Here is a 25,664-nt window from a genome sequence, read left to right on the forward strand (position 1 = left end):
GGCCATGGCTCAGTGACACTGCCGCCGCCGTCACTGCCTCTCGCCACTCTCCTTACTTTCAAAGCGCGATGATTTAATCAGCCGACTCAGCGTAGCGAAGGCCATCCATAAAGCCCTAGCACGCGGAAATCTCCAGGGCATGATGGATGGTCCAAAACAAAACAAAAAGCTAGCATGGTATCACGCACCACGCACGCACGCGCCACACAAGGGGGCTGTGAGTGGAGTGACAGAGGAGTGACAGAGGCAGAGGGTTCACCGGAGTAGCACAACATGTGTTTTAATAACGCCCATTTACTAGCCCCGACCCCTCCCACCCTTCAGTTTTTTCGAAAATGAATGGCACGGAGTCAAGGGATCCTCTAGGGACTTCATGCTAGCGCCTGGATAAGGGAGCGCCACCCCCTTCCCGTCTCGCTAACACCGATGTTTCCTCCCCTCCACCCAACCCCCTCCCGCGCCCCCCGCCTTCGCCCCGGCTATATTGTTCTTCTCGGCAGTTCAGGAAGAGGGTTTATTGAATTTGCGCAGAGCGGGTAAGAGCCAGGTAGATGGATGAGGCAGCATCCCGCTTGTGAACTCAGCATGTTTTCTGATTGAAGCACTTTAACGGAACAAAAAGCTAGCCTGCCTGCCGACTGCTGCGCAACTTTTCTCCTAAGTGCCTTTGATTCGCGGGCTCAACGATTGCTGCCCTTAAAAAATGGTCCGGTCCTCAAGGTAACGGAGAACTGCAGCGGCACTGCAGTAGGGGTCAAATGCCTTCACTGTATGTTTGTTGAAGTCAAGGGAGAGCGGCTGCAGAATCGTAAATGGGTGGTAGTGTATGTGGCTGGCGTGCAGTATTGGCAGTACACATGTGAGATTTGGGCATTGCACATTTTCCGCGTGATTTTGGCTCTACTAATCCTCTACGTGATTTTGGCTCTACACTTGTGTCCTATGCGATTTGGGAATTGCCCGTGTTCTATTTAATTCAGGCTCAGCCAATTTTCCATGTTATTTTGGCTCGACTTGCCTTGGGAGGCAGGGCAGTCGACTGTTTTGGGTGTTCCGCTCACAGCCAAAAAGGCATCAGGTCTGATCCCCATGTCCACAACCTACCTGAAGGCATCCTTGATCAACGCCTTGATGCCTAAGGCTTTTCTCAGAGGAGAATATGTTTTTGCTTTCCTTCCAACCGGATTCAGCGCAAAGAGAGCCAGAGCGAATCTTTTTTTTGAAGAACGTAAGGTCGCGCCGATATATGGAAATCCATTTCGACCCAGCCAAGTCCGACAGACAGACTGACATTAACTGCGGAACACACACAAACTTCAAAATCCAGAGGTTCTCACCAGGCTATCGCCTAACCCCATATTGCTGCATTCCTCATGACCTGCATCTCCATTCAGACTGTGAATCGCTCACCAACAAGGCATCATCAAGCATCAAATGACGCACTATGCTAACACTAACAGGGCAGGGTCGGCCCGGAGGCTCAGCCTGTACCTTCACAGCGGGGCACGGCGTTGTCCCACACCACGTTGCCGTCCTTCAGGATGCAGGAGACGGTCTGGGAGCCGTGGGTCTTGACGAAGCCCTCCTCGCACAGGAAGGAGATGGAGCTGCCCAGCTGCAGGTTCTCCCCGAAGCGCTTGCCGTTCACGGGGACGCCCGGGTCCGGACACTCGTTGTGGCGGAACGCTTTGAACAAAGAGGGAGGACGGGTGTTAAAGAGATGTGAATTGTAAAATGGTAAATGGACTGAATTTTATGTAGCGCTTTTCTAACCAGTGGCCACTCAAAGCACTTAGCAATATTGCCTAACATTCACCCATTAATAGACACATTCCCACATCAAGGGCGGTGTAGCCTTGCATGTAACCATGCAAGGCTACAGCCAGCTTGTCGGGAGCAGTTAGGGGAAGGTGTCTTGCTCAGGGACACCTCGACAATCTAGCTAGGAGGAGCCGGAGATCGTACTAGCAACCTTCTGGTTACCAGCCAACCTGCTCTACCCCCTGAGCCACATGCCGCCGTGGTTGATTTTGTTTCAAGTTTGTTATTGGGTGGTTGTGGATGGGTGGTTGTGGTTGGGTAGTTGTGGGGAGGAGGAGGGGGGAGACAAGGGAAGAGAGGAGGGGAGAAGGTTCCTGATGAGAAGGGAAAAAGAGAAAAGGAGACAGAATAATGAGGAAAGGAGAAGAGGAGACGTGAGGAGGGGAGGATAGGGGGAGATTTATGTTTTATGATTGATGAAGAGAGTAGAAGTGAAAAGAGGAGAAAGGGATAAGAGGAGAACAAAAAAGAGAAAGGGGGAACAGAGCATAGTATTGGAGAGTTGGAAACAGGAGGGAACAGAGAGGATCGGTATGTTCTCGGGTCCAAAACGTAACAAATTACCAGGCATTCGTCTAATGATTCATTACTTCAGCTCACCCATTTTCCGCAGCCAGCGCACAGTTGCTATGGTGATTTTGAAATAATGATAATCCAAATTTCTCTCCCCACCACCAAATAACCAACTGTTGGCCATAGTGAGAGGTTTATAGAACAGCGAGTTGACTTATCCCGCGGTTTTAATTTTGTTAGAAGTGACGGAATATATAAATGAATATGTAAATAAGCAGATGCCAGATGACACATCGGGAATGATGCACTGATTAAGTGCCAAACTATCCAAGTGTGTGGATGAAACTTTTCTACCGCAGAGGCTCTGACCATTCCACTTACACCCACACATAGCACCTTGATCATGGCATGTGAACACATAGATCCCCTGTGTGAATGTGTGTGAGTGTGAGTGTGTGTGTGTGTGTGTGTGTGTGTGTGTGTGGGGGGGGCTTATTGATGAATCCCCTCGCCTCTGTATCCGCTGGAGCCCAACAGAGTGTTCGGCGCCACCTCATCCATCACCATCATCTTATTTATTAACGTGCCCAAAGTCCCCTCAATGCGGTTTGACGTGTCCTCAATTAACATGAATGATGGAACACGTCCGCCCCCACTCCCGGAACCCATATCAACACACAAACACACACTCACACACACACACTTGCGTGCGCACGCACATGTTAACGGACACTGTCACGCACGCCCGTACATGCTGCCAAACAACGGCTCCATGGTGAGATGACATTGTTGTGTCTGAAACCGCCTGTCGACTTCAATTAACTGCCGGTGGCTGTTTCGGCCCCACGCACCCCCCCACACCAACCCCCTAGAGTCATCGCGTCACCCTCCCTTATTCATTTATTCATAAATTAGCGCGTGGTCTGCAAATGAATGCCTTATCGACATCGTGTCTTCACCACATTGCTGTGTTGTTCAGGAAACACCTGAGAGGAGCCTATATACATGACTTGATATATACTAGATCAAAAAGTATAAAGAATAAATAGTTGACATTTGTTGCTGAAATAACTTTGACCTAGAAACTGTGTGGCTATAATAAAGCAGATATGAATATCTTGTGTACAATGAAGTGGTGTGAGGAAAAAACCCTATTGAGAGTAAACCATCAATCTGAGACCTATACAAATAAATGTTGGGGACTTGGCAGGAGTCACATTACGTTAGGGAAAGTTATTTCCTCCTGGACGGGAAGAAAGACGAGTGTTGCATCGTTATGTATCAGGATGTATGCAACGCTCGCACGCCTTCATCCCGCCGTAACAGAGAACCTCGCAGCACAGGCGTGAAACGCACGGTCGGCTTGCACCACACTGATTGCACAAAAACCCCTTTAAAATCCCTCAGAACTTGGACGGAAAGATCCAGAATAGAATATAATGAGCGGTGGCACGGTGTCTCTTGTCAGCCAGGGATTTAGCGGTCTTTGTTTGTGAGTTTTTTTCCACCCCGGTTATTTAGACGTCAAACCCTTTTACACAAACAGTAGACAGGAAGCTTTTGTCATTTCTTCATGGTTGTGCGCTCGTCGCCACCGTTGGCAGTTGGGCGGAAACACTTGTGTGTGTGTGTGTGTGTGTGTGTGTGTGTGTGTGTGTGAGAGGTTGTGTGTGTGTGCTGGCTTGCAGGGAAGACAGGCAGGTAGGTACGACTGATGATTCATGAGGTCCATTACTTACACAAACACATCGGACTTGGCACACTTTTGAACACACACACACACACACTTACACACACACACACACACACACACACACAGAACACAACACACCCTGTCCAATACACACAGACACATCCACAACAATACACACTATTCAGACAGACAAAGCTCAACGTCACATACACACACTAGTACAATCAACACACACACTCCACACATACACCACACAATACACACTGAAACCAAAGCCGCCCTGACAAAGAACCGATCCCTCCTTCCTCCAAGAAAGGAGGGATCACATCAATGCCGTCCCAGAAGACCCGCCCCGTCCTTGTTAAACCCTTTGATACCTTTTTACTTTGATGCAGCTGCTTTGCATATAAACCAGACTTGACTTTTCGTTCTTTGGAATATAAGAAAGGGGCATCGCCATTTCAGCGTCCCAGGGCGTGGCACACATACTTGTGAACGTGATGTTGAAGCCCCGGTCCGTGTAGGTGTGGTCGGTCAGGAACTCTAGCCGGGCCACGTGGGCGCTGGTGGTGATGGGCGGGGGAAGGACGTCGCCGGAGAAGGTACCCAGGATCGGAGACTCGGCCTTGGGGAAGAGAAAATAGGTGAGGGACATATACCCGAGTAAGGTGTTGAATGACTCATGGTGAATGATTGATGGGATATTGGGAATAAAAAAAGGGCAGCTTTGCAATGGCTGGGGGAGAGATACTAATCGAGTTGATACATGCAAGAGGCAAGGTGAGGGATTGACAGACGGGTGAAAGAGAGGGATCTATACAGGCAGGTAGGAAGCTAATACAGACGGACAGCATAGAGGGCAACAAAATGGCAGGCAGGGGATACACGCAGGATAGACCTGTGGGCCAGCTTGATATAATTACACAAGGGGTGAGGAGGGCGGGGCTATTAGAGCAAAACAGTCAGCCTGAGTGACAGACCGCAGTGAGCCGATAGATAAGCCCCTCGGAAGCACTACCTTTCCGCCATCTTTGATGGAGAGGAAGTCGAACTGCTTCTCCATGCTGAGGTCGTTGAAGGCCAGGTTGATGCGGCTCTCAGGCTTGGCAATGATCAGCCACACGCAGTGCATGTTGTTGCCGTACTCCTGGGGGTAGTTGGGCGACAGCAGCACCCCCGACGGCGTGGTAAAGTTGAAGAAACATGAGACTGCAGGGGGGGGGGGGGTTGGCGCACGCAGCCGAACAGACATATAGAGGATGGGGAGGGAGGCAGAGTTGGGAAGGGGGGGGATTGGGGGGGGGGGGGGAGTGGGAGTAAGAGTAAGAGAGAGGGAACATGAAAAGTGGCACTAAAAGAGGTTTGAGGTGTGCGAAACATTGGCAAATCTCATTATCTGTTGCTGAAGTACTGAAATCACTGAAATGTGCTGAACGGAGGGAAACTCAGTTTCACGGTTTATTTTTATAGATAGCTTTTTTTATCTAACTCTTTTTATTTATTTATGTATGGCTCATAAGTTGAATTGGTCCGTGGTGTATTATTCTAAAAACAGAAGAACACTTTGAAAACATGACGTATATGTTTAGTATATCAGGATGAAGATCAACCGATGAACGTATTGATCCACAGAACAATCATTCACACAATCAATGCATAACCCAAACAGATCAATACAACTCAATCAATAATGAAAGCAGGTCATCCATTCATTATTGACATGAAGTCATATTATATCAAACCTCCGACACAAACCGATAACACTTGGCAGATACAAATGTAACAAGCGAAAATAATAAAAAGTAAAAGAAAAGCACAAGAATAATAATAAAAAAAGGGTGCAGAAGACAAATATAAGCCTCAACATCAGTGTCGAACGGAGGAACATTAAAGCTCTGGGTGTCAAGGAGACATAGAGTGATGTGAGGAGTTCTGCAGAGCATGTAAATGAGGCCAGCAGTAGCCTGGGGCTAGAGGCCCAGCGGGGCCTTTCCTCTCTCTTTGACCAGAGGGGTTCCTCACAACCTCGGGCCTGCTGGGGCTAAACGGAGTTGGGGGGAAAATACGGCGGAAGACTGAAGTCAGCAACTGTAGCCTGGAGCGGGGGGGGTTGGGTGGGCGGGCACAAACGTGTACTTTTTTTTATAGTAATTCTTTATTTTCTTTACTTTTTGTGTGTGCACGCCCCCAATTGCTTCTGCAAACAAAAGATTGGGACGTGTGGCTACTGGATGGTGTTGGTGCTGCTGGGGTATGCACTGGTGCGTGTGTGTGTATTGTAATAGTTTGTTTTACTGCCGGGGTGTGAGTCAGGGCTGGTCACTTTTTCTTTTAACGGCTTAAATCACAAACAACAGTCAGGCATGGTGGGTCGCTTTCACAGGGCCCTAATGAGGACTATATGAACAGAAAACATGCGACAACAAATGAATAAATGATATGACAATGAAGCATTGCAAATGAAATAAGACATTAAGTTTTTAACTCATCGAGCGTGGTCGGATGTTGTTTTGTCAGGCCAACAATGCAGTCATTTTGTTACTCCCATAGTGAGTCATTGAAGTGGCTTAGCTAAAGGTTAACTAAATAAAAGATGGTTCCGATCATTGTGCTAAAGTATCAGCTGCATCGCCCGCATCGCTCAGCTCCTGGCGCCGTACACACGCTCATTTGGATACTTTGTTCGTCTTATAAATAATACAACGGTCGGCCTTATCTGCCCGCTCAGCTCTAGTTCTCACTCTCCGCCGCCCCCTGTTTGGCTAGCGTGGCGCTAATGAGCTAATAAGGCGTCCTATTGTTCCGAAAGCGGGCTGCTCGGGAAAAGCGTGCGCATGATCCGACTATTCATCGCACGTGAAGCGCTCCTCCGCTGACGCGCATCTATCTCCACACACACGTACACACTTAGAAGCAGAGAATGCAACGGTTGTGGCGCGTGGCTCCCATTGATGAAACGGGGAAGCCAATCGGTCTCACTCACAGACGCAGCTGGGCTTCTTGGCCGACCACTGGTTGTTTTTCTGACAGGTGATGTTCCTTTTTCCCACCAGTTCGAACGCCGGCAGACACTCAAAGTACAGCCGGTCCCCGTGACGAAAGCCTGTCCCTTCCCGCTTGCCGTAGGCGGGGGTGCCGGGGTCCCCGCAGCTGCCCTGGTCGATCTCTGCATGGGAATAACGGGAACAAAAAGAAGGCCACGTTTTCAAAAGACAGCCCAACCACAGACAGCCAGCCAGTCAATTGACAACTGAAATGAATGTGTTTAAAAGCTGCATCCGACTGGGGAAATGAAGCCAGGACACAGAGGTGCTAGCTGACTGACCTTCTTGCGCTAGCATTCTTGCACTCGTGTAAAGGTGTGTGTGTGCCTGTGCGTGTGTGTGTGTGTGTGTGTGTGTGTGTGCGTGCGTGCGTGTAATCCATCCATCACGTCGACACCATCCCTCGCGAACCAGCCTTGCATCCATTGGCAGGGAACAGGCCTTGTTTACCTCGCCTCCCGATGTTGTCTATGCACTCCGGGTGATGGATGCATTATACATCACAACAGTCAAGAGGGCTGTTGGGCTAGCACAGGCCAGAGGTCCTGCAGAGTATAGCTGTGTACGCAGGTGAGTGATGTAACTGATATCACTGACTTTCCACTGACCCTACATCTTTACAGCACACATATACATATACAGTCTGTTTGACGTATACACGGCAAGACCGGAAAAAGGACGTGCGTGTGTGTGTGCGCGAGTGTGTGTTATGTTTGCTAAACCATTGCCATCTTATCAATAATTCAACGTAGCGCACACAAGCTAACACGCTGAATCTGATATTTTGCTACTTTGAACTGGAATGGGCGAGAATGAGCAAGTAAAAGCATTCACGCGTGTGTTTGTATGCGTGTGTGTGTCGACGGGGAGGATAATAGCTTTGGAGCAGAGTAGCCAGCAGAAAGTGTTAAAAGTATTCTAAAGAGGCAGATAAGTAGAAACAAGGCCCGCCCTCCAGGCGGTTTTCTCTCTGCCAAGGCCTTTTCTGTTGTTGTTGTTTTTTATTCGGCTCCCGTTATCCTTTTCGCACATTGCTTTTTAAGTGCTTAACGTTTTACCAGAGCCACGCCAGGGCTCCTTGACATGGACAGAGACACAGAAAGGAGATGGCATTTACAATGCATTTGTGTAATGTTCTGAGATGAGGCGGGCGGATGTATTCGTATTCTGAGGCGCAGGAACGAGGAGTGACAGCCGAACAGCGATTTTCAAACGAAGCCTTTCGACATCACATCACCGTTCCTCTGAAATTACCTTGCCTGAAAAGCACTTCTTTTTTTTTCTGTGTATTCGTCGCTTCCCTGCCTGTTCCTCACTGTCTTTCTTGACCTTGGTGTGAATAGAAATGCATCGCTGCATCGTCTGCTGACGGACGTTTAACACTCAAAGTTGCCCCGTAGGGAGCCTGACGGGAGAAACTTCTGTCGCACATGCGCACAGCAACGCGAGCATAAACACACACGTACATGTGTGTGCAGTCAGTGCACACCAGCTTCACTCTCTCGCTGGGACACACACGTACACATGGGCTCTCAGGTAAACACACACACACACACACACACACACACACACACACACACACACACACACACACACACATGTGCAAAGACCCACAAACGATACACACACAGGATCAAACACACACGCACACACGGACGCACCCATGCACACAACCGCACACCAACACCCACACACACACCCACACCCCTGTGCCCGTTACCCATCCCTCTCTTAAATATGGACACGCCAATTTCATTATCCTGGGATTTATATGACTCCCTCCCGCTGGCTCATCCCTCTTCTCCCAGCATGCCGAGCGTGCAAGGCTGCACTGGTTGAATGCGATGCCAGCCTGTCGAGACATCCAGGGCGGGGCCGGGGGAGCAGCTGGCAAATAAGCTCATCTGTCCAGGAAACTAAGCTGGTTTTAAGAACAGCCCCAGGGGTATCGCCGCATAAATCCATACGCTGCTTTAATGACGACCGTTATTTAAGGGTATTTGTTTAAATCCCTTTTTCATCTTTTTTTTTTAAAGGGAATGAAATATACCAAAGAACATGTTGATCATTAAAGATGACTTGGAATTATAGGCGGGCCCCAAGGACCGCTAGGGCTCTTCATATACACTATGAAGATTAAGCAGCAGCAAGAGAGGGATGCTGGAACAGGGCAATGTCTCAGTGGTGAAGCACACATCAGGGGACTAAACCAACAAATAGAAGACCTTAAACACGCACACACGCACACACGGATACATGTGGGAGTAGTGTGTAGTGTGTGTATAGGTAGGTGTGTGTGTGTGTGTGTGTGTGTGTGTGTGTGTGTGTGTGTGTGTGTGTGTGTGTGTGTGTGTGTGTGTGTGTGTGTGTGTGTGAGACGCATCTCTCTGGACGTGACTTGGATTACTGATGTATACGCAGCAGCAGAACAAGCCAAAGTTGTGTTGTGCTGCGTTGTGTTCTTACAGCCCCACAGGTCCATACCATGGGGACACAAGGGAGACTGGAAACACATAAATAGAAAATAAGAGCTCTTTGATGTACATGTTGAAGTGTGAGGGTGTGTGTGTGTGTGTGTGTGTGTGTGTGTGTGTGTGTGTGTGTGTGTGTGTGTGTGTGTGTGTGTGTGTGTTAATTTGATTTCTGCCTTTGTCTGTTATGAAAGTTCATATCTTAAGTGTGTGTGTGCATGGGTGTGTGTGTGCATGCATATGGTCTTTGTGCGCATTAAAGTGTGTCCACAAGCACGCAAAACTACAGCGGGCAAAAAGCCACACTGGTTGAGAGCTTCATAAACAAGGGAACAGACTTAATGGCATATCCGTTTAGGTTTTTCACATCCCGTCCATTCAAGCTGACATTCAAAAGCCATCGATGCATTATAACGGTATTCACATTCACATATCGGTGTTCTGAAACGCAGTCTCCCCAGGCTTGGCTAAGCTCCAACACCAGGTCAAAAGCTGCCGGATATGGGAGTCCCATGTCCTTGGGTGCACACACACAGGTATAAAGAAATGTGCTTGTGTGTGTATGCTACCCTCACTGTGGAATGCTTGAACAAGAGTGAAATTTCAAGGATAAAAAGGTAACAACACAACCAATACAATCAAAAGACCAGACAGAGCAAACACAAACACACACATCTACTTGTGCACACACACACACACACACACACACACACACACACACACACACACACACACACACACACACACACACACACACACACACACACACACACACACACACATACCGTGTTGACAATCACACTTTGTGATCAGGCTTAGCAAACACTGCATTAAGGATGCTAATTCGTTTTTGGGATGATCCAATGTGAGAGGCGGCGTTTCACCCCCTAGGTTAGGTACGAGTCATCACTTTAATTACACTCGGTTCACTTCAGCACTCTGCTCAGCTTTCTCTGTTGTTATAGATTCCCCCCCACCCCAACCTCTGTCTAGCCTCTGTCTAGGAGGGGCAAAGGGGCTCTCTGTGAGAGACAGCAAGCAGACTGATCTATAGAGAGAGAGAACGCCGGCAGGCCCACTTCATCCTGACACACACACAAACACACACACAGACACAAGCACATCTGACTGATCCACAGAGAGAGAATGAATTCGGGCAGTTCCTCTTTATAATCTCTGACACACATACACACACAAACCGCAAAGAGGCTACGGCTAAAGCTGTATATCTTAAGCCGCATTTCTCTTCTTTTGCCCTTCTCGAATGTACTCGGCTAATAACACACACACACACACACACACACACACACACACACACACACACACACACACACACACACACACACACACACACACACACACACACACACACACACACACACACAGAGCAACATTCACATGTTAGCTGTGGCAGTGTTGATTCTGAGGGATCGACTACAAAGGATGCTATTACTGTCACCAATCTGTCGACTCGGTAATACAAAGAAGTGCCCTGACTAGATTGACACGCCATCTCTATCCCTTCTACTGCATTGTGGCGGATAAAAGGAGTGATGGCGCTGGGGCGGCTTAGGAGTTTACATTGGAATGAGGTGAAATCTCTGCTGTCATTGCCAATGATGCCAGGGCAGAGCTATGAGGCCCTGTGTAAATTAACACAGAAGGGCGTACCTGCAGTAAATAATACACCTCTTCAGGAAAAACCTTGTGTTGGGATTACCACTGAGGGCTACAACTGGAGGTCGCTGTGTTAGTATGAGTAATACAGTCAGTGACGTTGACCCCAATGAATAAATGATCTAAACTAGTCTGCCAACTCAGTTTGTTTTGAGCAAACTAACTCTTCTTAATCCCTGATAAGGCAGACATTGACAACCTTTGCTTTGAACCAGGGCACAACGCCCAATCGTCTCCCTTACCTTCATAAGACACCTTGAAGCCCAGAGATCCACTGGTGTCATCAGTCTTGAAGTTAAGCCACATCTGGTGGCTGGTGCTGACCACCAAGTCCGGAGTAGATGTCCCCGAAAGTCTAAACAAGGGAACACGGCAAAGAGGTACATGTTAACTAGCCAGATACAGGTTTGCTAGCCAGGTATAGATAAGACAGCCAGAAACAATTTATCTGGCCAGGTACAGTTTAGCTAGTCAGAAATAATTCAGCAGGCTATGGTATCGGTTAGCTAGGCAGGTACAACTTAGCTAGCCAGGTACAGTTTAGCTAGCCAGAAACGGGAGCGTGTCTATGTTCCCCGGGTCCTATGTTCCCCGGGTCCTATGTTCCCCGGGTCCTATGTTCCCCGGGTCCTATGTTCCCCGGGTCCTATGTTCCCCTCTTTGTATGAGACTGGGGAACATAGGACCCTATTTCAAAAAAAGGGTTCTATGTTCCCCGGTCTGTTACTTTTTCCACCATTACTGCCAAATTCCGGCCGAGATAACTACCATTGCTTGTCTATACCTTTTGTGGAAGAGGGAGAGACGTCGGAGAACCTGACACAGTCTATTCAAACGCCGGTAAACAAACCCCGAGAAGCCCAATCCCTACGAGAGCTCCCCACGCTATGGCCATCCGGAGGCGCACAGAGCTTTTGGCCGTGATATTATTATACAATTATATTATATTATATACTATTATATAAAGAGCTCCGGGGGTCGCAAACGGCAACAATCACTTTCTCCTCAATGCTGCAGTTCACCCCGGACTGCAGTGCACTGAGTTGGCCGGTTGAAAGCTGATTGGCTGTTACGTTACACATGTCACTCAGTGGCCACGCTGTTGAACGCCGATTGGCTGTCATCACGCGAACGTTGCGTCAAAGTTTAAATATTTTGATATTATTTGATATAAGATTGATAGATTGCGGGTTACATAGGACCCTTTTCCCAGAAAAGGGTCCTATGTTCCCCGCTTTTCCCAAAAAGGGTCCTATGCTCCCCGGTATGTATGATTACACGGGAACATAGGACCCTTTTTGGGAAAAACGGGGAACATAGGACCTTTCTTTTTAAAAAAGGGTCCTATGTTCCCCGAGCGGGGAACATAGGACCCGGGGAACATAGGACCCGGGGAACATAGGGATGACCCCCCAGAAACTTTTCAGCTAGCTATTGTACAGGTTAGCTAGTCAGGTACAGGTTTGCAAGCCAGATAAAGGTTAGTTAGCAAGATAGCTTACAATGTACAATTTATATAAAATTTTAAATACATAAATGCAACATAGTAGGCCTAGCAACATTTCATGAGATCATTCTTTTTTCTTGCATGCAGGTCTTTGTACATCTAGGAACTCAGGGCTACGAAGGAGACCTCTCCTAATGTGAACTAAATGGACTGATAAAACTTCATTGTGGCATTAAATCTCTGCGCAATTAATGCATAACAATATACCCCAAAAGGTTATGGAGCATCTGCTAAAGAAAACCTGATGAGTGTGTTGATGTGGTGTGCATGCTGACGATTACATTTAATTTTTTGAGTGCTAATCGGTAGTAATTCTGCCTTTATGTACTGCTGCCTAAAGAGAACATTATTTTGGAAACTGAAATGATTTCCAGTTGTTTTAGGTTTGAAAGGCCAAGCGAGGGGAGGGTTGAAATGGAATGAAAGGTTATGCAACGAATAGAGAGAGAGAGAGAGAGAGAGAGAGAGAGAGAGAGAGAGAGAGAGAGAGAGAGAGAGAGAGAGAGAGAGAGAGAGAGAGAGAGAGAGAGAGTGAAGTGATACTAAAATAGGGTAGAGTAAGGATAAGAAGTACAAATAGGGAAATCACAGTCGGTTTTGAGAAACAGATGGAACCAGCAGGAGGACAACTTACACGTGGAAGACGGTCTTCTGGTCACCCACCACATCTCCATCGCCCACCGTCAGGGTGTCGTAGCCACGCTCCAGGTCAAAGTCCTCAAACGTCAGCTTGATCACCTGGACAGCAAACGCCGGGAGGAGCCAGTATGTGACAACCGGGAATGACAGACCCTTTTAAAGCACTTTTCCGATAACATGTTAGATGGGCTGGAGACCCTTTCCCTCCCAAGCCGCTTACCTTGTCGTCTTTCTACTCTGCTGCCCCCCCCCCCCCCCAGCCCTCTATCTTCCCATCAATCTTTCTTGGCTGACAGTTTGGACGTGAGTCTGGCACGGCTCCAGTTGCTACCCAAGAGGCAGCTCAGGATGCTCAGTGTTAAGGTCGTGTCAGTTAATTTCCTCTTTGTAGATGCAACAATAATATCAGGTAGAACCCAGATTATTTTCCAAATATGTTGCCCTTGGATCGTGTCGTCGGCCTGTGATTGGATGACATTCAATTTGTTTGTCCTATTTCATGAAGCTATGTGGACACCACTCTAACAAAAAAACTATTTTCGTTTTCGCCAATTCTGATCTCTAACCCAAATGCCAATTGACTATCGAGCATCTGATTGGCTGGAGAGATTGCCCGCACGCAATCTTGAGATTCTCCCCGTAGAAAACACCAGAAAAAGAGGGGGAATCCTATTTGTTTTTCTCAACTTCACCACGACTTTAAAGGTCCGCGTCCATCTGCCGGGTGGACATTAGAGGAATAAATAATGCAGGCGTCGACGTCTGTTACTTCTTCTGTTCGTTTTTTTCTTCTGGTAGCGTAAACAATTTCAAACGTCGGAAGCGGGACAGAATGGGATCAGAATGAAAGGCACGTGTGAACGCGGACGCGTTCGTGAGCGTCGCCGAGGGGAGAACCCTGCTAATAAAGATAGACAACGGAACAGAGTTGGAGCCGCTGCGCATCTCGATAAAAAGAACAAGCGGCTGGAAGAAAAAAAAGAAAAGGAGTGGAAAATGAGATAACAATAAAACAATGAAAAAAAAGATTGGCCCCCGATAACTTCTAACACATTCTTAATGTTCTGCAGAGGGTCCGGGAGAGCCACGCCTAATGAAAAAGCTTATATAAATGCAAATTGCATTGGGTCCTATGTTAAACTCCGGTGGCTAATGACAACTGGCTAGGTTCATAGTGGAGATGGAGCAGGCAGCGGGGGTCACGGGAGGGCAGGTTGCCAGGCGAACGCCACTCTGAGCTAACGTCTCTGCCATCTGCCAACTGTAACAGTCGACAGCCCGCTGGAAATTAGATATTAAAAAAGAAAAAGTAAAAAAAAGAATTGATATGAGGGTTTTTAGCTACCGTCTGGTCTTGTATTTGAGTCGTTTAGGTATGAAAACCAAAGATATCTTTGCAGCGGATGGATAAACTAAATAAAAACGGAATAAACACCCTCAAAAACCAGTGTGTGCAGTGACCTTGGGGAATATAGACAACTATTGAAGCCACTGTTCGGTATAAGGCTTGGACTTTAAAAACAAGTAAACCTCCCCCATCCACCCTTTCCTCCCACACCTGACTTGATGTTCTGTGTGACCTAGCATCACCTCTGACTGGGCTAACATGCAGGAGGGCAAGGAGAGGGAAGGCTAGCGCGGCGCTAAAAGAGAACAGAGGTGCTCCATCTTCATCTGGGACAGACACACAGAGCGCGAGACAGCCCAAAGTGCCGTTGTCTTTTTTCAGTAGGCTGCCCTCGAAAGTACCCAAGGGTGTGTGTGTGTGTGTGTGTGTGTGTGTGTGTGTGTGTGTGTGTGTGTGTGTGTGTGTGTGTGTGTGTGTTTGTGTGTGTGTGTGTGTGCGTGTGCGTGCGCGTGCAGTGTGTGTACGTCTAGCCTTGCGTGCCCTGCCTCAGTCCAAAGAGCCACTCCCTCACTCGCCCCTGTGTGATAAGAGACCAGATTTGTAAAACCATTTTGTTTTGAGTTCACGGGAGGATATTTGGCAAGCGGGCCGGCCGCGTGGCCTTGAACACACAACCAAAGTCATCCGTCTGAACAGAGTGGCTCTGTCACTATCATGATATCCTCAAAGTCCCTCCGTCTCTCTTCTCTGCTTTTTATGGCTGTTTCTGCTTGTTGCCTTTCCTTCTCTCTCCCTCTCTCCTTCTCGCCCCCATCCCAAAGGGGACAAAAAGCCAGCTGCCTTTGTCTTTCTCTGCCCAGCCTACCAGCCTTTGTTTCTGTCATTTTGTGTGCAACACAATGAGTTAAAGAGATGCCAATCAATGACTCCTTGATGATATTACAGCAGAATCTTTAGCAGCTTTCCTGTTGGCAAAATGTGATCCTATTTTGTTGAATACAAATTGTTTCCCTGGTTATTAGTAGGCTGGTACAGTTTCTCATACCTGCGGTCTGATCTCAACATCGGCTCTGTTTTAAGGGTCTGCTGTGTGATGTATTGAAGGGTGGTACCTTGGTCATGTCTGTGGCAGTGATGATCCAGGTGCAGTTTGCATTGTTGTCGTACTGGACCGGGTAGTTTGGAGAGGTGATGACACCGCTGGGACCTCTCAGTTGACCTCCACACATAGGTGCTACAAGATATTAGCAATCAATGGGTTAGGTGAGGCTGTGGAAGATTAATGTTCAGTTATACAGTTTGTGATGAATAATGTAACATGTTTTGCATTCAGGATTATCTTAATTGAGAAGCAAACCCCTACCATAAAATTGTTAATCCTATTGAAGGAGCACTATGAATAAAAGCCAATTTAGCTTCCCACACAAGTTTCGACAATTCCACCAAAGTCAAACATTCTGATCCAGCCACTTTGGGATTTGATCCACAGATGCAGGATTACCATTCCAATATCTTCGAAACCAGTCAGCAATTATCTGACTTGTTGAATTTATCTAAAAAGAGGGATCTGCATCTCATCTCACGTATGAGGGCATCACCAGTTCCAACTTTGCACCATTCGTTCAGCTCCGAGGATGTTTTGCGAAGGAAGAGTACAGCAGTGTTTTGTTTACAAACCATCATTAACCCAAGTGTCATTCATACTGACTCTGGCTGAAGTGCCCTCCAAGCACTTCAGTTGGTATTCGAGCTCAGTGGTTAAAACAACCCTGATTGAGAAGCTAATGAGCGAGGCCAGTGAAGCTGTGAATCAATGATAAGAAAAAAGGCAATAGTTAAAAAATCAACCAACATTCATAGCTTCTGCACATTCAAGTAATGCTATAGTTACTGCCTTGATTTTAATGATACACTTTAGCAATAATTTGACTTTAGAAGGACGTCGTGCCATTTGTTTCTGCTTAAAGCCCCGGAGCTCCTATCAAAAAGATCCCTGTAAAGAAAACCTTAATTAAAGTTCACTTTTGCGTCCTTTATAAGGGACATTTAACGAGTGTGTGTGTGTGTGTGTTCTTGAGCGAATAAGGGCGTGTGTGGCTTTAAAGGTCAGAGATGAGGGACAATAGGAGCTGACTACATGCACAATAAGTGTAAGCGGCCGACATTCTGACTACATACACATACACACACACACACACACACACACACACACACAGACACACGTCGATCTCCCTAAATGACTTGTACGAGCAGTCACATGACCTTCTGAGGACATAAGGCCGGGGGTCATTGTGCTAGCCCGTGTCCCATGTTTGTCACATGGTCCTCCGGCTGGACAGCGACGCAAACTTTTTACCCAATGTTGAAGTAATTATTTTAAGTGGGTGACCTTAGATCAACTTCCACGGTAAATGGAAATCCAACTAAGAGTGCTACAGGAATGCGGCTAACACACGCGCACATCATTTGTTCCTCTTCTTCAGCGATACTAACTAGCACCGGTACTGATCAACTGTCTCGTGTCATTTCTCAAGGTACCCCGGTGTGACCAGAGGGCTGCAGCGACAATGAGTCAGAGACTTGCAGCGTTTCCACCTCTCCACCTCTCCACCTGGAGGAGGTATGAACGACGAGACACCGAGCGATTAATCATTTTCTCCATTAGCACTGCCTCCGGCAAAAGCCCTGTTGCATTTAATGGTGACGAACACGGGCGACGCACACTTATACATGTTCATGTTATTATTCCTGTACATTGTCACATTTTGTTTTTAATGGTCTGCTGCTGTATAAAGGCATGCCGTGTGGATGATGAACTTCGTTAGCAGCCGTTATCTTTCTAGTGTTATTTCGTAGTAACGAAGGGGAAGGGGTGTCAGTTGGGGTGACCAGGGTTCCTGCAGCAGGGGCCAGTAGCCTTTTTTATCCTTGTGATTCTCCTAATGTGTTGCTTCGTTGTCATGCTAACCAGCTGATGGAGAGAGGCTTTAAACGAGAAGACGGGCATCCAATCCATCCACCCCCATAATCCCTCAATGTTTGGGCCCCCCCAACCCCTTCATTTTCTTTAGTGGTATAATCCCATTTGGCCTTAATTGGATCACTCTTTAAGACAAGGGATGGGGGAGACCCTGAAAAACTGGATTTCTCCGAACACATTAAGCTGAACAGCGAGAGATGTTCCCATAGGCCACAATAAAGGAGATGAAGCGGCCAGGTGATTTCATCAGACAACTTTGTCCAGCAGCAGGTTGTTAAGGGTGACTGATTAGAGGGAGGTTGCGCTGAAACTGGCACAAAATGGCCGACATATATCTCACTGTTGAAGAAGGGCAGCGGACAGAAAGTGGACAGAAAATTGTGAGGTTTTGCTATTTGGAAGAAAAGATGTCATTGCATAGGGCCTCAATGAAATTAAGAACCATCCTTTCCAATGTTTGTGCGACAATTTAACAATAATGGACGCAATTTCTTTTGAGAAAAGGCTATGAAAGATGAAAACGGATTTGAACCGCTTTGAAACACTAACACAACCATAAAATTGCCCGGAAAAATAATAAATAATAACTACCCCCCTTAGTGAACGTCAAGGACACTTTTGTACACAAGCACTTCTGATGACTTACCCTGACGCTGAAATTATGAATTTCTCTGCACAACAGAAGATCAAGCCATGTTTTCTTTAATTACTTTTTTTCCCACAGTTAACTGGGCAATTACAATTACGTGGCACTTTTGAAATAATGACCAAGCGTTTAGTTTGTCCGAATCAATGGAACAAGACAAACAACCTACCCCGGCTGCTGCATTCGTCACTTTTACAAAAGAGAGACTGATTCGCACCCAAACAAGCTTTCGCACCCAAACGCAGACTAATGACTTCGGCCACAGTCGGCAAATCTTGCTTAATGATGACGATAACGCTTTATCGCAGGCTATACCAAAGCCATGCCAATGCAACCCCAATTTGAAAAGTGTGTGACGTCGGCGTGTCTGTGTGTATGTGTGTCTGTGTGTGTCTCTGTGTGCAAGGTCGTTCTGTGTGATCGTTTGTAAGACTGTGTCTTTGTATCCGTTTGTGCCTTGTGTAGGCTTATTGCCTTATCACTTTAATAATTTCCTTTTCATTATAAGTCCTTTTCAGCGTTGCCTATTTTCCCTCTTGTTTATCCCCTCCGACTCTGTGGAGATGTGTGGGGGGGGGGGGAAATGAGCGAGGATACAAGGACTAAAACCAGTTGGTAAACAACTTAATGAGGTTCCCTCACCAGCATTATGCTCGGACATAAGGCATATAGCGGCTAACAAAGAAGTTGGGAAAGTAAGTGGTGAAAGCATAGAATAAAATTTAAATTTAAATCACAAGCTTTTGGAAATGATTATCTTAATTGGAACTCAATGTTTACCACCAGGGAAAAAATACAACTAAATTGAACCAACCAATGGAGATATCTTATCTCAGCGTTTACAATTTCAAATGACAGCTAATCATTGCATTCCCTTCCACCAATGGTTTTTGCTGATGTGACCGTTCTGGTTAGCAAACATGCCAGAGGCACACGACGCCAGTCAATTAAGAGTCCCGTTCGACCCACTACTCCGACTCTGACATTTATCTGGAAGGAGAACTTTAAAATAAGATATATCCTAAGCCAGCCGGCATCCCCCGGACACAGCGCAGAGGGGCATGACTGGTGGCTTCCCCCATCAACGAAATGTGTTCAGAAGAATGTGGGTGATGTGTCCAATGTGTCCAACTGTTACGCCATCGACGCTTACAGAAGGAGCAAACACAATCCAGTGGGCAGGGAGGCCGGGGCCGCTGGAAAAAGTCGTGCCTGTCCCCCAAACCGAATATAGTAAGACATCTCCCCGCACATAACGCGCAGACTGACAGATAAGACACGCACCGTCCGCATTGAGTGGGACGTGGGGAAGGAAGCCATTAATTGCCAGCCTACCTCTGCAGATGGGCCGGTCGTCGCTCCATCCCACGTAGCTGTCGGTCACCCGCAGGCAGCTGATGCTCTTCGAGCCCTGCAGCTCGTAGCCCTCGTCGCAGGAGTAGTGAACAGTGGCCCCCCGTCTGCAGGCGGAGGGGTTTGCATAAACACCGGGGCAATGAGTCAGACGTCAAGATCGACCTAGCAGCTTACTTGGTATGGGTAGCAGATGGTGCTACCCATACCATTCATTGTTATGTTTGCATGTCTGTTTTTTTTTTGTTTTTTTTTAAATGGGGCCTTCGATCTCTTTATTTTCCTATCCAGCTCCCTTCTGTCTGTCTCCTCCGTCTCCTTTTTTCTTCAGTGTTTTTTTGTTGCCAACTGAATGATACCTGGAATGATACCTGGAACAGGTGGAAGAGACAGGGTTGGAGAGGGGAGCCCAGGTTCTATCCTGTCAGGTTGACGGCACAGAATCCTCTCTCTCTCTCTCTCTCTCTCTCTCTCTCTCTCTCTCTCTCTCTCTCTCTCTCTCTCTCTCTCTCTCTCTCTCTCTTCTCTCTCTCTTCTCTATCTTCTCTCTCTCTCTCTCTCTCTCTCTCTCTCTCTCTCGAGCTAGACAGGCCTGTATTAGTATTTCCTACGTTTCATGGCTTTCACTGGCTTATCCCTAAGCATGCCTGGTTCAACTGTTTACCGATTACCCACTCTTCAATAAATAAATAAAAAGTGTAACCTAAAGCAGCAAGATGGTCTACCAGACACGTTGCATTATGGGATACCGTTGGTATGCCACAATTCCCAAAGTACTAATTTGTCTGTGTTAGGGAACACAATTGATACAGAAAAAGGATCAGACAGAGAAGAGCTTTGATGGGGCCATCTGTAACTTGTACATCCCACAGGGATAGCATATTAGTGTGCTGCGACTCGATATGCAGACCATTTGTTTGTGTGTACACATTTCTCCATTCGGCCTCAGCCGATGGGATTCTACAGGTGAAGGTTACAGGGAGAACTTGGGATATAAAAAGAAACTGGGTGAAATAGCATCGGAATAGCGGATTTAACTCCAACCGGAGCGAATTTAAATATAGAGGAAGAAAATGGATGGACACAGTTCGTTACTATGCTGAAGACATTAGAAGAGAGTTTGTTAGATTCAATTTTGGCCTATTTTGGAATTTATTGAGAAATTGTTGAACCTTTTTACCTCTCATTACCATCCCAAATGTACTCAATCTCAAGTGGTTTGCAATAATTCCTTCTGTCCTCCCGTCTCCTACCTGAAGTCAGCGCCTTTCCGTTTCCCTCGGTCCGGAATCCCAGGGTCTGGACACATGTTATGCCCCTGCGCTACACCCATCTGAGACACTGGCAGGGGGAGAGAGGGGGGTGGAGGAGGGAAGGAAGAGAGAGAGAGAGAGAGAGAGAGAGAGAGAGAGAGAGAGAGAGAGGAGAGTAGAGAGAGAGAGAGAGAGATGCAAAAAAAAAAAAAAAAAATCAATACCTTATCCTATAAAAAGAGCAATCTAGATTTAATGATGTGGTGAGAGAACCTCCGTTTGTATACAATAAATGCCATATTCTCACGCATAAAACATGCCGGACAATCTTTATTGCAAATGTCATTAGCATTTATGTAACCGTTAATATGCTGTATTGTTTAATTATTTTCCTGCATAACACTTTTCCAAGTAGTTAATTTGGATTTCCCATGCACTTTCCCTGTGACACTGCAGGGAGTTTAAATGACAGTGGTCCAGTGGTTTCGGGCCAACCGGGCGAAGCCATCTGATAGACAGGGCGGGGTCAATAACCTGGCGGGCGGTGCCAGGACATTTTGACACCTGCTGATTGGCCCAAGCGTCTGTCGGGAGGCTCATGAATAATAGATGAGACTCACAGGTGTCAGGAACACTGTGGTCCCGAAGAGTCGATTTCAATAAGAGCACAGAACCGGTGAGGTGGAGGGAAACGGGCAAATTATTAAGTATTCACGGCAAATATCAACGGAAATACAACAGGGAAAAAATAAAGCAATAAACAAAGTGGATATGGGAGGGTATCCAAAAGCCTAAAGCAAATGGGAACATGAAACATGAAAATAACCTGAAGTTTATGATGTTTTTTTAATATATATATCGGGGGGAGGAAGGGCGGGGAGTTTAGAAGATAAGATGAATAGGAAGAGGTGGAGAAAATAAATTGAAAAGGGACCCAAAGGCAACAGGAATATCATGACTTGTCTGATCCACACCTTGGTTCTGAACCTAATTACTCCATTTACACACTGTGCGTACCAGGCCACCGTGGTGCCCCCGCACTCCACACACACACACACACACACACACACACACACACACACACACACACACACACACACACACACACACACACACACACACACACACACACACACACACACACACACACACACACACACACACGTAAGGTAAAAAGAAGAAACAATCCAGAAATCATGGAAAGGGGGAGAGAGAAAGGTGGTAATAACAGTGTGGGAGGAGAGATATCGGGGGAGGGAGACAGGGAGATTTCCCTTTTGCCACTTTGAAAAGGGCAAGCAATTACAATTACTGTCATCCCTTTTACTTGGCGTTATTGTCTCTGCATTTCCCTAGCCCACGAAACAAGATGGCCTTCCCGGTTTTACAGTGCAAGTTCATCATTGATTTTTCTATGCTGAGAGTCAACTATTCGTGTGTGCTCGTGACTTTGAGCTAAAAGAAAATGGGGACAGATAGGGACGGATGGATAAATGGATGGCCGGAAGAGTTTTAAACAAAAGCGTCTCCCCTTCAGCTGAGATTTGGCAAACATGGCTGCCCATTTATCATTGTTAGCCCAAACGTCCCCTACTGTCCCCCTCCTCAACTGGACAATGTAGCGGTGGAAAAAAACTGAAATGAGATTGCCCAGTAACAGGAAAAATGAAATGGGTCATTTGTGACAGAGGTAATTGTCATCCGTGCCTCCTGTTAGCGTTGCACTGCAACACCACGAATGATCCGGTATCGAAGGGAGAGAAACAATCTCTGGATAAAGGATGGACAGTGTGCCGCACGTAGAGCATACTTACACACTGATATCTTGTGGTGATTGTCTTTGCTGGGAAGCATCTTCACGCCTCTAGACTTCAACTCAGTCATCTTCTTCACTGGAGGGAACAGGAAAACAGAGAAACAGTGAGAACTAGATGCATACACACACAATATGGTTGCAATTGAGGGCAACTAAAGTGAGATAATGATGATTGTATTAATAATTGATTTTATTCTTATCTTATTCATTTCATGAACTGGGTCTGGAAAACACATTTTTTTTCTGGTTTGTAGCAATGATAAACATGTTCCCAGATGTCATGCCTATACAATGATGTGATGATGGAGTTTTAATTAGAGTTGGATGATTCATTAAACAAAATGGAAATCTTTCCACACAAGGAAACTTGGAAAGGAAATGAGCTCATCAACATCAAATTAGGGACTCGGATGTAAACGCACATTACCCAATAAAAGTAACACAAGCCACTGTGAGTACATACGTAAACACCTGCCACACATCCTTGTCAAATACCCCATCTGCTACGTTACAATGATTGAACGGCATAAATTACACAACTTCCTCTCTCTCAGAATATGAGCTCTGTCAAGTGTCATTTCTTTAGTACTTCTTTTGATTCTCACAAGAATCCTATGAAATGTGTTGTTTGTGGCAGCACAGAAACGGAAAATAAGGAAATAATAAATAAACTGTATGTGTCACATTGAAGAACGCCAGTGTTGGTAATTGAAAAGACCAATTGACTGGTGGTGAATAATCATAATCCTCCCGCGTTCTAGTGGGATGGGAAGCCACAAAAGAGAGGCTTCTGTTGGTTGAAGATGTCTGGCGTTATAAGGCGTCATGGGTAGGTATTACGATGGGGCTTAAGGATTCTGCGATTGTTTGGTTGAGGGGGGGGTTATTTCATCGGAGGGTCTCAATGGTTAATCTAATTAGGGTGTTTGCACACGCATCCATATTTCACTGTGTCTTTATCTCACTACGGAAGCCAGTTATCGTTAATGCACCTTGGCCTCTCTTTCTCTCGCTCATTCTCCCTCCACTCCCCCCTCCCCTCATCCACTGTTCATTTCTGCGTCTCTTTCTATACTAATATTTGCCTCACATCTACATCTCTATCGCTAGTTTCTAGTTTTCTCTCTCTCTCTCCCTCCTCCCTCTCTCTACTCCCTCTTGTATGATCTCTCTCTCCCTTTCATCTCGCTACTCTCTCTCTCTTTTTATACTCCGTCCCTGTCACTTCTTAGTCTAATCGCTCTCCCTCTCTTACGTTCTACATTGCGCGCTCTCTCTCTCTCTCTCTCTCTCTCTCTCTCTCTCTCTCTCTCTCTCTCTCTCTCTCTCTCTCTCATCTCTCTCTCTCTCTCCTCTCTCTCTCTCTCTCTCTCTCTCTCTCTCTCTCTCTCTCTCTCACGGGAGGTGAACGGCTGGAGGTGAGAGTCTTAGGGAGACAGTCTAATCCCTTTTCTCCCTTCGCCTGGTGTCTTCCCAACGCTGACCTCCAGCCCAGTTAGAGTAATGAGACTGGAGACTCTAGTCACGTGCAAGTGTGTGTGTGTAGTTTGTGTATGTGTGGTTGTGTGTATGTGTGTCTGTGCGCTCAATTGCGAACGAGCACGTGGATATGCATGTGTTTGGGAAGGTTGGTATGCTTCTGCGAGTGTGTACGTGTGTTTTAATGCGCGTGTTGGTTTGTGCATGTGAAGGTGTGTTTAAACGCATGTGGTTGTTTGTGTGTGTGCGTGTGTCTGAGAGAGTTTCTGCGTTTGTGAGTGAGTGTGAGAGAAATGGAGAGTGTGCGATGTGAAAATGTGTGTGTGAGTGAACGAGTGAAAATGTGTGTGTGAGTGAACGAGTGAAAATGTGTGTGTGTGTGTGTGTGTGTGTGTGTGTGTGTGTGTGTGTGTGTGTGTGTGTGTGTGTGTGTGTGTGTGTGTGTGTGTGTGTGTGTGTGTGTGTGTGTGTGTGTGTGTGTGTGTGTGTGTGTGTGTACACATGCGTGCACATATTTGCATACAAGCGACCTTGTATGCACAAAATGCATTTTCTTTTGCAGTAAATTAAAATGCATTATTAATTTGTGTGTCGTAATAACCACGGGGGGTGAGGTCGAGAGCCCTCTCCGTGGAGGTCCACGGCACCCCATCCCAGAGGATCTCACCTTGATACTGGGCGCTGAAGCCCCTCAACTTGTGGTTCCCGTCGGAGGTGAAGTGCAGCCGGAGCCAGTTCTTGCTGCTGATGATGGGGGAGGGAAGGTTTGGACCCGTGAACCTGAGGACACACAAACAGCACCACTTTAGAAGAAGCTCAAGATGTACCCGACTGGATACATTTGTTTGAAAAAATACACTCCGGTATGAATTGTTCTTTTGATATCTGATAAAAGAATCCTCATTCCATCAAAAAGTGCCCGATGGGCTCTACTGCGCGACCACTTTTTATCCGAGCGGTTCCACTCGTAAAACTGGCGGAGGGATACGCCTTGCGCGGGCGTTTCGCAGAGGAAGGACATTCCTTTTATGGGCTTGACCATGCCACAGTGAATTATACTTTACAAACACTTAAAGTGCCTGCTGATCTGTATGCTAATGAGGGCCATTGCTTACCAGGCACTTCCCGAGCTGGTAAAGCCCAAGCCAAAGTCATTTAGGGACATATAATCTTTTATCTCCGGGCACTAACAGAAGCGCAGAACTGGCACAAAAGCGCCAAGTGCACAAACGCACGCACGCCAGGCCCACAAATCCTGCGCGCACACACACGCCAGACACCCCCACACACACACACACACACGGGCACACACAAACATGCACTGCTCCACACTTGTGAGCGCGTGTGTGCGTCCTTTCCAATCTCCCACCTGTAAATTAGATTTCCTCGACTGTGTCCGCCTCGCCTCCCCCTCCTCACCCATC

At 46.8% G+C, this 25,664-nt stretch overlaps 1 protein-coding gene across 1 annotated transcript in view; it reads right to left on the reverse strand.

The window, feature by feature from the left end:
- csmd2 (CUB and Sushi multiple domains 2) overlaps positions 1–25,664 on the reverse strand; it is a 279,455-nt gene that overhangs the window by 165,220 nt on the left and 88,571 nt on the right. The window contains exons 6-16 of the mRNA XM_056582350.1: positions 24,908–25,020; positions 22,760–22,837; positions 20,946–21,033; positions 19,675–19,799; positions 15,826–15,947; positions 13,361–13,464; positions 11,462–11,574; positions 7,011–7,193; positions 5,046–5,236; positions 4,517–4,652; positions 1,492–1,686 (exon numbers count right to left, since the gene is read on the reverse strand). Coding sequence (XP_056438325.1) covers positions 1,492–1,686; positions 4,517–4,652; positions 5,046–5,236; positions 7,011–7,193; positions 11,462–11,574; positions 13,361–13,464; positions 15,826–15,947; positions 19,675–19,799; positions 20,946–21,033; positions 22,760–22,837; positions 24,908–25,020 — 1,448 coding nt within the window. The remainder of the gene's footprint in view (positions 1–1,491; positions 1,687–4,516; positions 4,653–5,045; positions 5,237–7,010; positions 7,194–11,461; positions 11,575–13,360; positions 13,465–15,825; positions 15,948–19,674; positions 19,800–20,945; positions 21,034–22,759; positions 22,838–24,907; positions 25,021–25,664) is intronic.

This window comes from Gadus chalcogrammus, chromosome 22 (assembly GCF_026213295.1).
Source record: "Gadus chalcogrammus isolate NIFS_2021 chromosome 22, NIFS_Gcha_1.0, whole genome shotgun sequence".
NCBI classification, from domain to species: Eukaryota; Metazoa; Chordata; class Actinopteri; order Gadiformes; family Gadidae; genus Gadus; species Gadus chalcogrammus.